Source organism: Aquarana catesbeiana, unplaced genomic scaffold (genome assembly GCF_042186555.1).
Source record: "Aquarana catesbeiana isolate 2022-GZ unplaced genomic scaffold, ASM4218655v1 unanchor228, whole genome shotgun sequence".
NCBI lineage: Eukaryota > Metazoa > Chordata > Amphibia > Anura > Ranidae > Aquarana > Aquarana catesbeiana.
In genome coordinates this window covers 1,447,888-1,461,013 of record NW_027362655.1, presented here as the reverse complement: position 1 = coordinate 1,461,013, position 13,126 = coordinate 1,447,888, and the positions used below count along the sequence as shown (strand labels likewise).

Below are 13,126 nucleotides of genomic sequence, written 5' to 3'. Positions count from 1 at the left end.
ATTTTTTGTGCTATACATGAAAAAAGACTGAAAATTCTTTTAAAAAATACAATTTTCTTTGTTTCTGTTATAAAATCTAGCAAATTGGTAACTTTTCTTCTTGGCAAAAATGTATACTGCTACATATCTTTGGTAAAAATAATCCAAATGAGTGTATATTATTTGGTCTTTGTGAAAGTTATAGAGTCTACAAGCTATGGTGCCAATCACTGAAAATTGATCACACCTGATGTACTGATGACCTATCTCATTTCTTGAGACCCTAACAAGCCAGGAAAGTACAAATACCCCCAAATGACCCCTTTTTGGAAAGTAGACATTACAAGGTATTTAGTAAGAGGCATGGTGAGTTTTTTCCCACAATTCTTTGCAAAATCAAGATTTTTTTTTCATAAAATTGTTATATTAGCAGGTTATTTCTCACACGCAGCATATGTATACCACAAATTAAACCCCAATACATTCTACTACTCCTCCTGAGTATGGCGATACCACATGTGTGAGACTTTTACACAGCCTGGCCAAATACAGAGGCCCAACATGCAGGCATAAATAATGAGCATAAATCACACATATAATTTCTTGACTACCTCTTGCACTTTTGAAGGCCCTGGAGCACCAGGACAATGGAAATGCCCAACAAATGACCCCACTTTGGAAAGAAAACACCCCAATGTATAATCTATGAGGCATAATGAGTCTTTTGAACATGTTGATTTGTTACAAGTTTTTTGGAAAATGTGGAAAGAAAATGAAAACGCATTTTCTTTTACACAAAGTTGTCCATTTATACAATATTTCTAACACATAGCATGTACATAGCAAAAATGACACCCCAAAATATTCTCCTACTCCTCCTGAGTATGGCAATAGCACATGTGGGAGACTTTTCCACATCCTGGCCACATACAGAGGCCCAACATGCAGGGAGCACCATCAGGTGTTCTAGGGGCATACATTTCAAATCTAATTTGACTACCTATTACACTTTTGTGGGGCACTGTAGTGGCACTGATGGGCACTGTAGTGGCATGGATGAGCCATGGATGGGGATGGCTGAGCATGGTTGAGCCATGAATGTGGATGGCTGAGCATGGTTGGGCAATGAATGTGGATGGCTTGGTATGGCTGAGTATGGCTGGGTATGGTTGAGGATGGCTGGGTGGGCATGGCTGAGTATGGCTGGTTGAGCATGGATGAGTATTGCTGAGCATGGATGGATGGATGAGTATTGCTAAGCGTGGATGATTATGGATGGAATGGTTGGGTATGGATGGATGGATGAGTGCTGGAATGGGCACAGATAAGTGCTGTGGGCAGTTCACACCCAGCCCACAGCACTGCTGCACCCGATCTCTCTCCTTGCACTGTACCGATCGGTACAGAGAGGGGAGAGATGAACCGGACATGACGCCAGTATGTTTACAAGTGATCGCTCCATCATTTGACAGGGTGATCACATGGTAAACGTCCGATTTACCTTGATCCGTGATGCCCTGGGTCCTCTGGACCCGGTGGTCACGGATATTCCCAGGGGCGTGCGGGAGCAAGATTCTGGGAGGACGTCCATGGACGCCCACCCAGAATAAGCCGACCGCGCTGCAGCTGTCTTTCGGCTATGGCCCGTGGGCAAGTGGTTAAGGTTAGGTGTGTGTAGTAAAGGATATGAAATAGAACAGGTTTATTTTATTAAAATGAGTGTTCTGAGGTTTGTATTGTCTGATACATACTCGCTTGTGGCACAATCATTAAAGCATATGGGCCTTTAAGCCCCTCCTTCTGTTGATGCAATCTGACCACACCCACACTTGTGGCACAGCACTGCTATATTGCCACATACCATTTTTCTTGTTGGGTGAAAAAAAATGACCAGCTCCGGGTGCCAGATGTGCTAGCTACACCACTGACTGAGTAGAGGGAGGGAGGAGAGAGGACACATCCGCTCTCCTCCTTTCTTGTTCATGACCCGGATGCTACATGCATGACATCACTTCCGAGTCCCCATGGAAAGTTTCCTCGCTATCAAGGCCGGGAAAGAATGTAATGTAATGTGATCTGCATTAAATTACATTCAGTGGAGCACAGGGGAGACCCTGGATGTCTCATTAAAGAGAACTTGTCACCAAAAAATCATCACATAGGGGACTTTTTGAGCTCTATGTCAGTGTTTCTCAACCTTTTTTCAGTCAAGGTGCCCTCCAAAATTATAGACAGTCTTGAGGCACCCTCCAAAATTATGGAAAGTCTTGAGGCGCCCTAGAAAATTATGGAAAGTCTTGAGGTGCTATCCAAAATTATGGACAGTCTTGAGGCGCCCGCCAAAATTATGGACAGTCTTGAGGCAGCCTCCAAAACTATGGACAGTCTTGAGGCAGCCTCCAAAACTATGGACAGTCTTGAGACACCCTCCAAAATTATGGACAGTCTTGAGGTACCCTCCAAAATTATGGAAAGTCTTGAGGCACCCTCCAAAATTATGGACAGTCTTGAGGTGCCCTCCAACATTATGGAAAGTCTTGAGGCGCCCTCCAAAATGATGGACAGTCTTGAGGCACCCTCCAAAATGATGGACAGTCTTGAGGCACCCCAATCTAAAATGTAAAAACTATTCTAATAGTTTTACATAATGCAACATCCACACAGGTAGGACACCCAACGTTATTAGTGATTTATTCTTCCAAAGCAAATACACTTTTGCAAACTGGTACTGACTAGTAGGGATGAGCTTGATGTTTCGGGTCGAACATGAGTTCGTCTCGAACATCGGGTGTTCGCCTGTTCGCCGAATATCGAACATTATGGGGCATTCGCGGGAAATTCGAGCACCCGTGAAACGCCCCATAATGCACTGTGAGATCGCAGTGCATTGCTGTAAGATGATTGGCCAAAGCATGCACCTGACCTGCATGCTTTGGCCAATCCCAGCGCCCTCTGCTAAGAAAGCCCTAATTGGCCAAAGGCAGGGTGCCTTTGGCCAATTGGCCAATCATGGCTCAGGGTGACTAAGTCCACGCCCCGCACTATATAAGGCGGCCCTGTGTAGTGTTGTTGGTGTGGACAGAGACATAGCTTGATTTAGATTAAGCAGGCAGATTATTCAGTTAGTGGCAGTGTATTTAATATATATATATATATATATATATATATATATATATATATATATATATATATAGTGTGTATATATATATATATATATGTATATATATATATATATATATATATATATACTCTGCATCCAGTCAGTGTAGCCTAGAGATCTACATTCTACAGTGCATTCCGTGGTGTACTATTTCTAATCTACTTCAGGCAGTGTATTTGATATATATATATCCAGCGTAACGTATATCTACAGTGCATTCCGTGGTGTACTGTTTCTACTACTTTTCTGGTTGTGTACACATTACACAATACAGTGCAGCTGTAGTGCAGTTGCCACTACTTTTCTGGTGTACACATTACACAATACAGTGCAGCTGTAGTGCAGTTGCTACTACTTTTCTGGTGGTGTACACATCACACAATGCAGTGCAGTTGCTACTATTTTTCTGGTGTACACATTACACAATACAGTGCAGCTGTAGTGCAGTTGCTACTACTTTTCTGGTGGTGTACATAGCACACAATACAGTGCAGCTGTAGTGCAATTGCCACTACTTTTCTGGTGTACACATTACACAATACAGTGCAGCCGTAGTGCAGTTGCTACTACTTTTCTGGTGGTGTACACATTACACAATACAATGCAGCTGTAGTGCAGTTGCTACTACTTTTCTGGTGGTGTGCACAGCACACAATACAGTGCAACCGTAGTGCAGTTGCTACTACTTTTCTGGTGGTGTACACAGCACACAATACAGTGCAACCGTAGTGCAGTTGCTACTACTTTTCTGGTGGTGTACACATTACACAATACAGTGCAGCTGTAGTGCAGTTGCTACTACTTTTCTGGTGTACACATTACACAATACAGTGAAGCCGTAGTGCAGTTGCTACTATTTTTCTGGTGGTGTACACAGCACACAATACAGTGCAGCCATAGTGCAGTTGCTACTACTTTTCTGGTGGTGTACACAGCACACAATACAGTGCAGTGTGGTGTTGCCAAGACGCTCACAGGCCACTAAAAGAGGGCAAGCAGGCTCTGTGTCTACAGTCAACAGTGCTGGTCGTGGACATGGTGCATCCTCTGCAGGTGGCCGTGGGGCACGCTTGTCCTTTTTTTCTGCTGCTGGCCATGTTATTGAGCCAGAACATGCAGAAGAGTTGGTGGAGTGGATAACAAACCGTCCTCATCCTCATCCTCTGTCACCCAGGCTCAGAGTAGTTTGCCTTCCAATGCAGCTGCCAAAGCGGCCTATTCCACCGGTTCCTTGTCCACAGTCACTCCTTCCGTAGCCCCACCATAATACACGGAGGAGTCCCCCAAACTATTTGACCACAGTGTCGGGTACATGCTGATGGCGGATGCACAGTGATTAGAAGGCTCCAATGTTGGTTCCCAGGTTGAGGAAGGGAGTAACGTGAGCCTAGAGAGAGGGGGTGCCAGATAGAAGAGAGGAGGAGGTGGTGTACACATTACACAATACAGTGCAGCCGTAGTGCAGTTGCTACTACTTTTCTGGTGGTGTACACAGCACACAATACAGTGTAGCCATAGTGCAGTTGCTACTACTTTTCCGATGGTGTACACATTACACAATACAGTGCAGCCGTAGCGCAGTTGCTACTACTTTTCTGGTGTTGTACACAGCACACAATACAGTGCAACTGTAGTGCAGTTGCTACTACTTTTCCTGTGATGTACACAGCACACAATAGGGTGCAACCGTAGTGCAGTTGCTACTACTTTTCTGGTGGTGTACACAGCACACAATACAGTGCAGCTGTAGTGCAGTTGCTACTACTTTTCTGGTGGTGTACACAGCACAAAATACAGTGCAGCCATAGTGCAGTTGCTACTACTTTCCTGGTGGTGTACACATCACACAATACAGTGCCTATACATCATGTCTGGAAGGCCACCAAGGAGAGGTAGACGCTCACAGGCCACTAAAAGAGGGCAAGCAGGCTCTGTGTCTACAGTCAACAGTGCTGGTCGTGGACATAGTGCATCCTCTGCAGGTGGCCGTGGGACACACTTGTCCTTTGTTTCTGCTGCTGGCCGTGTTATTGAGCCAGAACATGCAGAAGAGTTGGTGGAGTGGATAACAAAGCCGTCCTCATCCTACTCATCCTCTGTCACCCAGGATCACAGTAGTTTGCCTTCCAATGTAGCTGCCAAAGCAGCCTATTCCACCGGCTCCTTGTCCACAGTCACTCCTTCGGTAGCCCCACCATCATAAACAAAGGAGTCCCCAGAACTATTCGACCACAGTGTCGGGTACATGCTGATGGAGGATGAGCTGCAATTAGAAGGCTCCGATGTTGGTTCCCAGGTTGAGGAAGGGAGTAACATGAGCCTAGAGAGAGGGGCTGCCCAAGAAGGACAAGAAACTGGCAGTCATGTTCCCCCAGCCGCAGCATACTGCCAAGTTTGCTCCAGTGATGAGGAGGGAGGGGTTGATGAGGTCACTGACTCTACTTGGGTGCCTGATAGAAAAGGGGAGGAGGAAGCACAACTCCAACGAGGCAGGGGTAGGGGTCAGCTTAAGGGCAGCCACCCTACTGCATCACACCACAGAGCTTCGCAGGTGCAGGGCACTGCTGACTCCCCGCTGATTTTGAAAAGTTCCTTGGTGCGGGCCTTTTTTGACACGTGTGCAGCAGATCACACCGTTGCTGTTTGCAACCTATGTCTGAAGCGGATCAAGCATGGCCAGAACAGCAGCTGCTTGGGCACCACATGCTTGACCAGACATATGACGACCTCCCATGCAGTCTATTGGCAACAGCACTTGAAAGACCCATAACCAAAGAAAAAGGCGAACTTCTCCTTGCTCCTCATCTGGGATCTCCAACCCCACTATACCTCCAGTCCTCTCAAAAACCTGCACTGAGAGCAATGAAGGTATAGCAATAGGTGTCCCAAGTACTTGCAGCCAATCTGCTATCAGTATACTTCCATCTGATTTTAGCAGGCAAATTTCCCTATCCCAGTTGCTAAACCGGAAAAAGAAATTCGGTCCCAGCCACCCACATGCTCAGCGTCTGAATGCTAGCTTGGCCAAATTGCTAGCACCGCAACAGATGCCTTTTCAGCTGGTAGACTCTGCCCCCTTTCGTGAAATTGTGGAATGTGCTATACCTCAGTGGCAGGTTCCAAAACGCCATTTCTTTTCATGGAAGGCCATTCCGGCTCTCTACCAGCATGTGGAAGGCAATGTTTTGGCCTTGTTGGACAGGGTGGTCAGCAGTAAGGTGCATATTACCACTGACTCATGGTCTAGCAGGCATGGGCAGGGACGTTACCTTTCCTTTACGGTGCATTGGGTAACTCTGCTGGCAGCTGGGAAGGATGCAGGACAGGGTTCAGTGTTGTTGGAGCTTGTTCCGCCACCATGCCTCAAAATGCTAGTGGCCATTCTGCCACAGCTCTCTCTTCCACCCCCTCCTCTTCTTCTTCCTCTATGGCCTCTTTTTCAGATTTCTCCTCTGAACCAGCGGTGCTCCGTAAGCGGTCAAGGGCCTAGGCAAGCACTCAGGCAAAAAGATTCCATGCGGTGCTTGAGTTGGGACAGGAGCCACACTGGGGTAGAGATTCTGTCAGCTCTGCAGGGGCAGGTTCAGAGGTGGTTGATGCCACACCAGCTTCAACCAGGAATGGTTGTATGCGACAATGGCACCAACCTTTTCTCCGCCCTCTGACAGGGACACTTGACTCATGTCCAATGTTTGGCACATGTCCTGAATTTGGTGGTGCAGTGGTTCTTGAGCAGGTATCCAGGCTTATAGGATCTCCTGAGGCAGGCCAGAAAAGTCTGTGGTAATTTCTGCCGGTCATACAATGCCAGTGCTCGGCTGGCTGATATTCAAAGGGAATGCAACCTGCCCACCAACCGCCTCATTTGTGACATGCCCACCAGGTGGAATTCAACATTGGCAATGCTGCAGCGGCTGCACTTGCAGCAAAGGGTCATCAATGAGTACCTGTGTGAGTATGGCACCAGGGCAGGGTCAGGGGAGCTTGGCTTTTTTGCCACGCCAGTGGCTACTGATCAAGGATGCATGCACTGTACTGTCACCATTTGAGGAGGCCACAAGGATGGTGAGCAGCGACAATGCATGCATCAGTGATACTGTCCCTCTTGTCTTCCTGTTGAAGCACACGCTTAGTGGAATAATGGACAGGGCACTTGAGGCAGAACAGCGGGAGAAAGAGGAGGAATTTCTTACCTCTTAAGGCCCCCTTTATCCAGATAGCATTCCTGTGGGCCCGCCAAACACACAGGAAGAAGAGGAGGAGGATTGTGTCAGCATGGATGTAAAGGATAACACTCAGCAGCAGGCTTCAAGGGATGGTTTTCAGTCCCCAGAAACCCAAGGAGTTGTACGTGGTTGGGAGGAGGTAGTTCCTGACAACGTCATCCTCAGTGACCCAGAGGATCTCACAATCGAATGCCTCTGCAAACTTACGCTGCATGGCCTCCCTGATTCTTCAAAGCCTGCAAAAGGACCCTAGTATTTGTGGTATCAAGGAGAGGGATCATTACTGGCTGGCAACCCTTCTTGATCCACATTACAAGGGTAAGGTTGCAGAATTCATCCTGCGTTCGCAGAGGGAGCAGAGGATGAAACATCTTCAGGAGGCCATGAAGAAAGGTTTGTACAATACGTTTCCAGACCCTGGGAGGTTACAGTTTCCTGATGCTGGACAACAAGTTGCTGAGGCTTCGTTCAGTCAGAGGAAGAGAGGTGGAGAAGGTGGCCAGCTAACCGATGCCTTTAGACAATTTTTTAGTCTTCAGCGCCAAGGTCTGATCAGTTCAAGCAACCATCAAGAGCAGACTTGGAGACCTTTCCAACAGACCATCCACTGGGTTACTGGGTCTTGAGGATGGATCACTGGCCAGAACTTGCTCAATATGCAATTGAGCTACTGGCCTGTCCTGCATCCAGCGTTCTTTCTGAAGGCACATTTAGTGCTGCTGGAGGGTTTGTAAAGGATCATAGAGTGTGCCTGTCCACAGACTCCATTGATAGGCTCACATTCATAAAAATGAATCAGTCTTGGATCAGCAGCAGCTATCAAGCACCTGATGCCGATGTAACTGATTGATTTTTCTATGGATGTGGGATCCCTTGAAGACTGCCTATGCTGAGTGACAATCCTATTCCTCCTCAATCTTGATACTAGCTTCCAACAATATTTTTGGTTTAGGGCACCACCACCAACACTGCCTAAGGTCAAATTTTTCTGCCCCTGTTTAACGGGGCATGTAATTACATCTTTTGATCAAATATTTCACAGCAGGGTCCATTCCTGTGCCCAACAAGTGTAACTGTGAGGGGTTACAGTGTTGTTGCTCCACCACCACTGCCTAAGGCCCAATTTTTCAGTCCCTGTTTAACAGGGGCATGTAATTACAATTTTTGATCAAATATTTCACAGCAGGGCCGGTTCCTGCACCCAACAAGAGTATCTGTGAGGGGTTACAGTGTTGTGGCACCACCACCACTGCCCAAGGCCCAATTTTTCAGCCCCTGTCGAACAGGGGCATATAATTACAATTCTTGATATAATATTTCATAGCAGGGCCAGTTCCTGCACCCAACAAGCGTAACTGTGAGGGGTTTCAGTGTTCTGGCACCACCAACACCTAAGGCCCAATTTTCTTCAGAGTATTTAGGGCAGGCCGTATAGTATATATACTTCTTAAATTTGGGTGCGGGGTTCCCCTTAATATCCATAATATCCATACCAGACCCAAAGAGCCTTGTAATGGTCTGGGGGGACCCATGCCATTTTTCTCAATGATTTTCATGTATATTGCCGGGACCCGACAATACATTACAACCCCAAGCAGTTTTGAATGACTTTTTTTCCTTTATAAATGTCATTTTGCTGTGGTATTGTTCTAAACACGGGAAACCTGCGCCACTTTACAGGCATACTATAGACACCCCCCAGGCACGATATTTAAAGGAATATTTCATTTTTATTGTTTTACTTTAAGCATTCTTGAAATCACTGCTCCCAAAAAAACGTCTGTTTTTAAAACTTTTTTGCATTGCTACATGTCCCCTGGGGCAGGACCCGGGTCCCCGAACACTTTTTAGGGCAACACTTGCATACAAGCCTTTAAAATTAGCACTTTTGATTTTTCAGGTTCGTGTCCCATACGGTGTTCGAACAAACTTTTTTGGATGTTCGGATGTTCTGGTGCGAACCGAACCGGGGGGTGTTCGGCTCATCCCTACTGACTAGTATTCCAATGCTTCTCTTCTCCCTCAGTTTTTCTCCATCACTCAGTTAATGAGACCCCAAAGCCGATGGATTATAGACAAATTTAGACCAGTGAATTCAAAATGGACTTTATAGGCACCACAACACACCAACTCATCTAAAAGTATATATTTTTAGTTGTACAAAACACAGAAAAGTTAAAAAGGACAAACAAAGTGATTTGAAAATCCTAGTAACAACAGCTAACTATCACATATACATCACCATAAACCAAACATAGGCCAAACTATAACTTGACATAAATTCCATATAGAAGTGGTCATCAGTATTGTGGTGGGCCTGGTATAGGTTGATGTAGAGCAGGGGTCTCAAACTGGTGGCCCTCCAGCTGTTGCAAAACTACAAGTCATGCCTCTGCCTGTGGGAGTCGTGTTTGTAACTGTCAGCCTTGCCTCATGGGACTTGTAGTTTCGCAACAGCTGGAAGGCCTCCAGTTTGAGACCCCTGATGTAGAGGGTAGACTAACTTGGAGCTCTACATGTTTTCTTTAAGAGCTTGAAGTGAGTATTGTGGTAAGTGGTATTCAACTGCCAAGAATTATCTAGATAGTTTAAAAACATAAAAGCGTAAATTGAACCTGTGCATCAATAGGGGGTCAATGGTAAGGGAATCCACAATTGTGAGCAAACAAGCAAGTGGTGTCTATAAAGTTAATTTTGAGTCCACTAAATCTGTCACAATTGTAATGGTGTACAATGAAAACCTGTCACTTTGTGTAATTAAAAGGCTTCATCCACCCTCCGGCTTGTAAACAATTTTGGGGGAATTTTTAGGCATTTTGCCAAGACACCCCTGAAGAAACCTCAAGGCACCCTGGTTGAAAAAGGCTGCTCTATGTGATGAAAAAAGTTTTATTTTTAAAATTGTACAAAATTCAATTTAAACCCAGGCACATAAGCCCTCCCCTCAGGCCCCACCCCCAGATATACGCATGTACAAACAAACTCACACGTTGGGACGCCTACGCCTGAAAACGTTGATTGCGATACACAGGTTACATATTGCTACGCAAGCCGGAATGAGAGCATTCATTCTAACACCAGACCTCCTCTGTAACATCAAACCGATGACCTATAGGGGCTTTTAAAGCATTGCCTATAGAAGATATAGGGTACTGAAATTTTGCGTTTCCTAGACTTTTGCGATAATATTGTGAGATATAAAAAATTGGAACTACCACTTTATTCTCTAGGGTGTCTGCTTTCAGAAAATATATCATGTTTTGTGGGTGTTATATAATTTTCAGGCCTAAAATAATTTTTTAACTCCATCCCACCCAGCCTATAGCAGAATGACGGCCAGGCAGGGGTTCCATTATCCTGACTGGACGTCATATGACATCCAGAAGAATAAGCCACTCTGGCACGCGGCAATCTGTGATGCTTTGTGTCGTCCTGACACACCGCATCTCCAATCTCGGTAAAGAGCCTATGATGTAGGCTCTTTACCATGTGATCAGCTGTGTCCAATCAAAGCTAATCACATCGTAACCAGGAAGTGCCGGTTATCGGCTTTCCTTTATTTATGCTGACAAGGCATGAGTAGAGGAGAGACAATCAGCAGATCTCCTGACGGGGGGGGTCTGCACTGATATTCAGAATTATCAGTATACACCCATCAGCGATGATCGCCAGTGATGACCACCAGGGATGCCAATCAGTGCACACCTGTGATGCCAATCAGTGATGACAATCTCATTAGTGCTGCCTATCAGTGCCATCTATCAGTGCCCATAAGTGCTACATATTAGTGACTCCTCGTCAGTGAAGGAGAAAACGTACTTATTTATGAAATTTTCTAACAGTAACAAAGAGTACATTTTGAAAAAAAAATAAAGTTTTTGTCTTTTTTTATTTGTGGCACAAAAAAAATAAAACCCCAGAGGTGATCAAATACCATAAAAAAAAACCTCTGTGTTTGCGGGGAAAAAAAAGATAAACATGTCATATGGGTAAAGTGTAGCATGACCGCATAATTGTCATTCACAGTGTGAGAGCGCTAAAAGATGAAAAGGGGGTGAAAGTGTCCAGTATTGTGTTTAAACATGTGGGCAAAAAATCTGAAAACCGGATCTGGCAGTGAAAGGGTTAAAGGATAAGTTCACATTCGGGAACATGTTACATGTTCCTGTAGCGGCTCAGTGATCTGAGCCCTCTGTGTGACAGCAGTGCGGCGAGAAGTTCCCCGTACCGGCTGTCAGTTTATGAAAAGAGCGTGGCCGTGCCATTCATTCACAGAGTTCTGTCCTTTGCCGATGTCGGCTTGTAGTTTTCAATGAACTCCCACACCACTGCTGAGCTCTCTGGTAGATGAGGAACAAGAAGATTGTCATGAGAGACAAGGAGATTGTCATAAGGAACAAGGAGATCGGGGCCCCGATTTAGTCCCTCGGACAAGTCGTTTTTTAAAAAAATCTCCACACCCCTGGAGCCATGGAGTATATTTGAGGTGTATATCAGGGTGTGCTTCTTCCCCACATGAGAGCTGTGATGTCCAGCAACATTCATATAGAAGATATTTCCCGCACTCAAAGCACTAATAATGCACCTCAAGGGTTGTGTGGGATCCCTGATGTACAGGAAGACAGGACTTCAGTGAGGAACAATTACCTCACTCAGGACAGGAAAGTGGCTTCTCCCCCGTGTGAGATCTCTGATGTGTGTAAAGATTGGACTTCACTGAAAAACTTTTCCCACACTCAGGACAGGAATACGGCTTCTCCCCCGTGTGAGATCTCTGATGTATGTTAAGATGGGACTTCCGTGAAAAACATTTCCCACACTCAGGACAGGAATATGGCTTCTGCCCCGTGTGAGATCTCTGATGTGTGGTAAGATTGGACTTCACTGAAAAACTTTTCCCGCACTCAGGACAGGAATACGGCTTCTCCCCTGTGTGAGATCTCTGATGTATGTAAAGATTGGACTTCACTGAAAAACATTTCCCGCACTCGGGACAGGAATACAGCTTCTCCCCTGTGTGAGATCTCTGATGTGTGTAAAGATAGGACTTCATTGAAAAACATTTCCTGCACTCTGGACAGGAATATGGCTTCTTCCCGGTGTGAGACCTATAATGTGTTGAAAGACTGGACTTCACCGAAAAACATTTCCCGCACTCAGGACAGGAATACGGCTTCTCCCCTGTGTGAGATTTCTGATGTTTGCAAAGATGGGACTTCTGTGAAAAACATTTCCCGCACTCGGGACAGGAATACGGCTTCTCTCCCGTGTGAGATCTCTGATGTGTGTAAAGACTGGACTTCACTGAAAAACATTTCCCGCACTCAGGACAGGAATACGGCTTTTCTCCTGTGTGAGATTTCTGATGTTTGCAAAGATGGGACTTCTGTGAAAAACATTTCCCGCACTCAGGACAGGAATACGGCTTCTCCCCCGTGTGAGATCTCTCATGTATGAAAAGATCGGACTTCACTGAAAAACATTTCCCACACTCAGGACAGGAATATGGCTTCTCCCCCGTGTGAAATCTCTGATGTCTGTATAGATTAGATTTATCTGAAAAACCTTTCCCGCACTCAGGACAGGAATATGGCTTCTCACCTGTATGAGTCCTTTTATGCACATTAAGATTGGATTTAGAAGGGAAACATTTCCCACACTCAGTACAGGAAAGCCTCTTATCTGTTGGAAGGACGGCACCGTCCCTCACAGTCTGAGGTTCCTCAGGATAAGAGGAATACGATGGTCCATCTACACTGTG

At 45.7% G+C, this 13,126-nt stretch overlaps 1 protein-coding gene across 1 annotated transcript in view; it reads right to left on the bottom strand.

Annotated features, from left to right (window-relative positions):
* Positions 1 to 13,126, bottom strand: part of LOC141121725 (uncharacterized) — a 242,457-nt gene that overhangs the window by 17,754 nt on the left and 211,577 nt on the right. Inside the window, exon 22 of the mRNA XM_073611436.1 lies at positions 12,083 to 13,040. Within this exon, the coding sequence (XP_073467537.1) occupies positions 12,083 to 13,040 (958 nt within the window). The remainder of the gene's footprint in view (positions 1 to 12,082; positions 13,041 to 13,126) is intronic.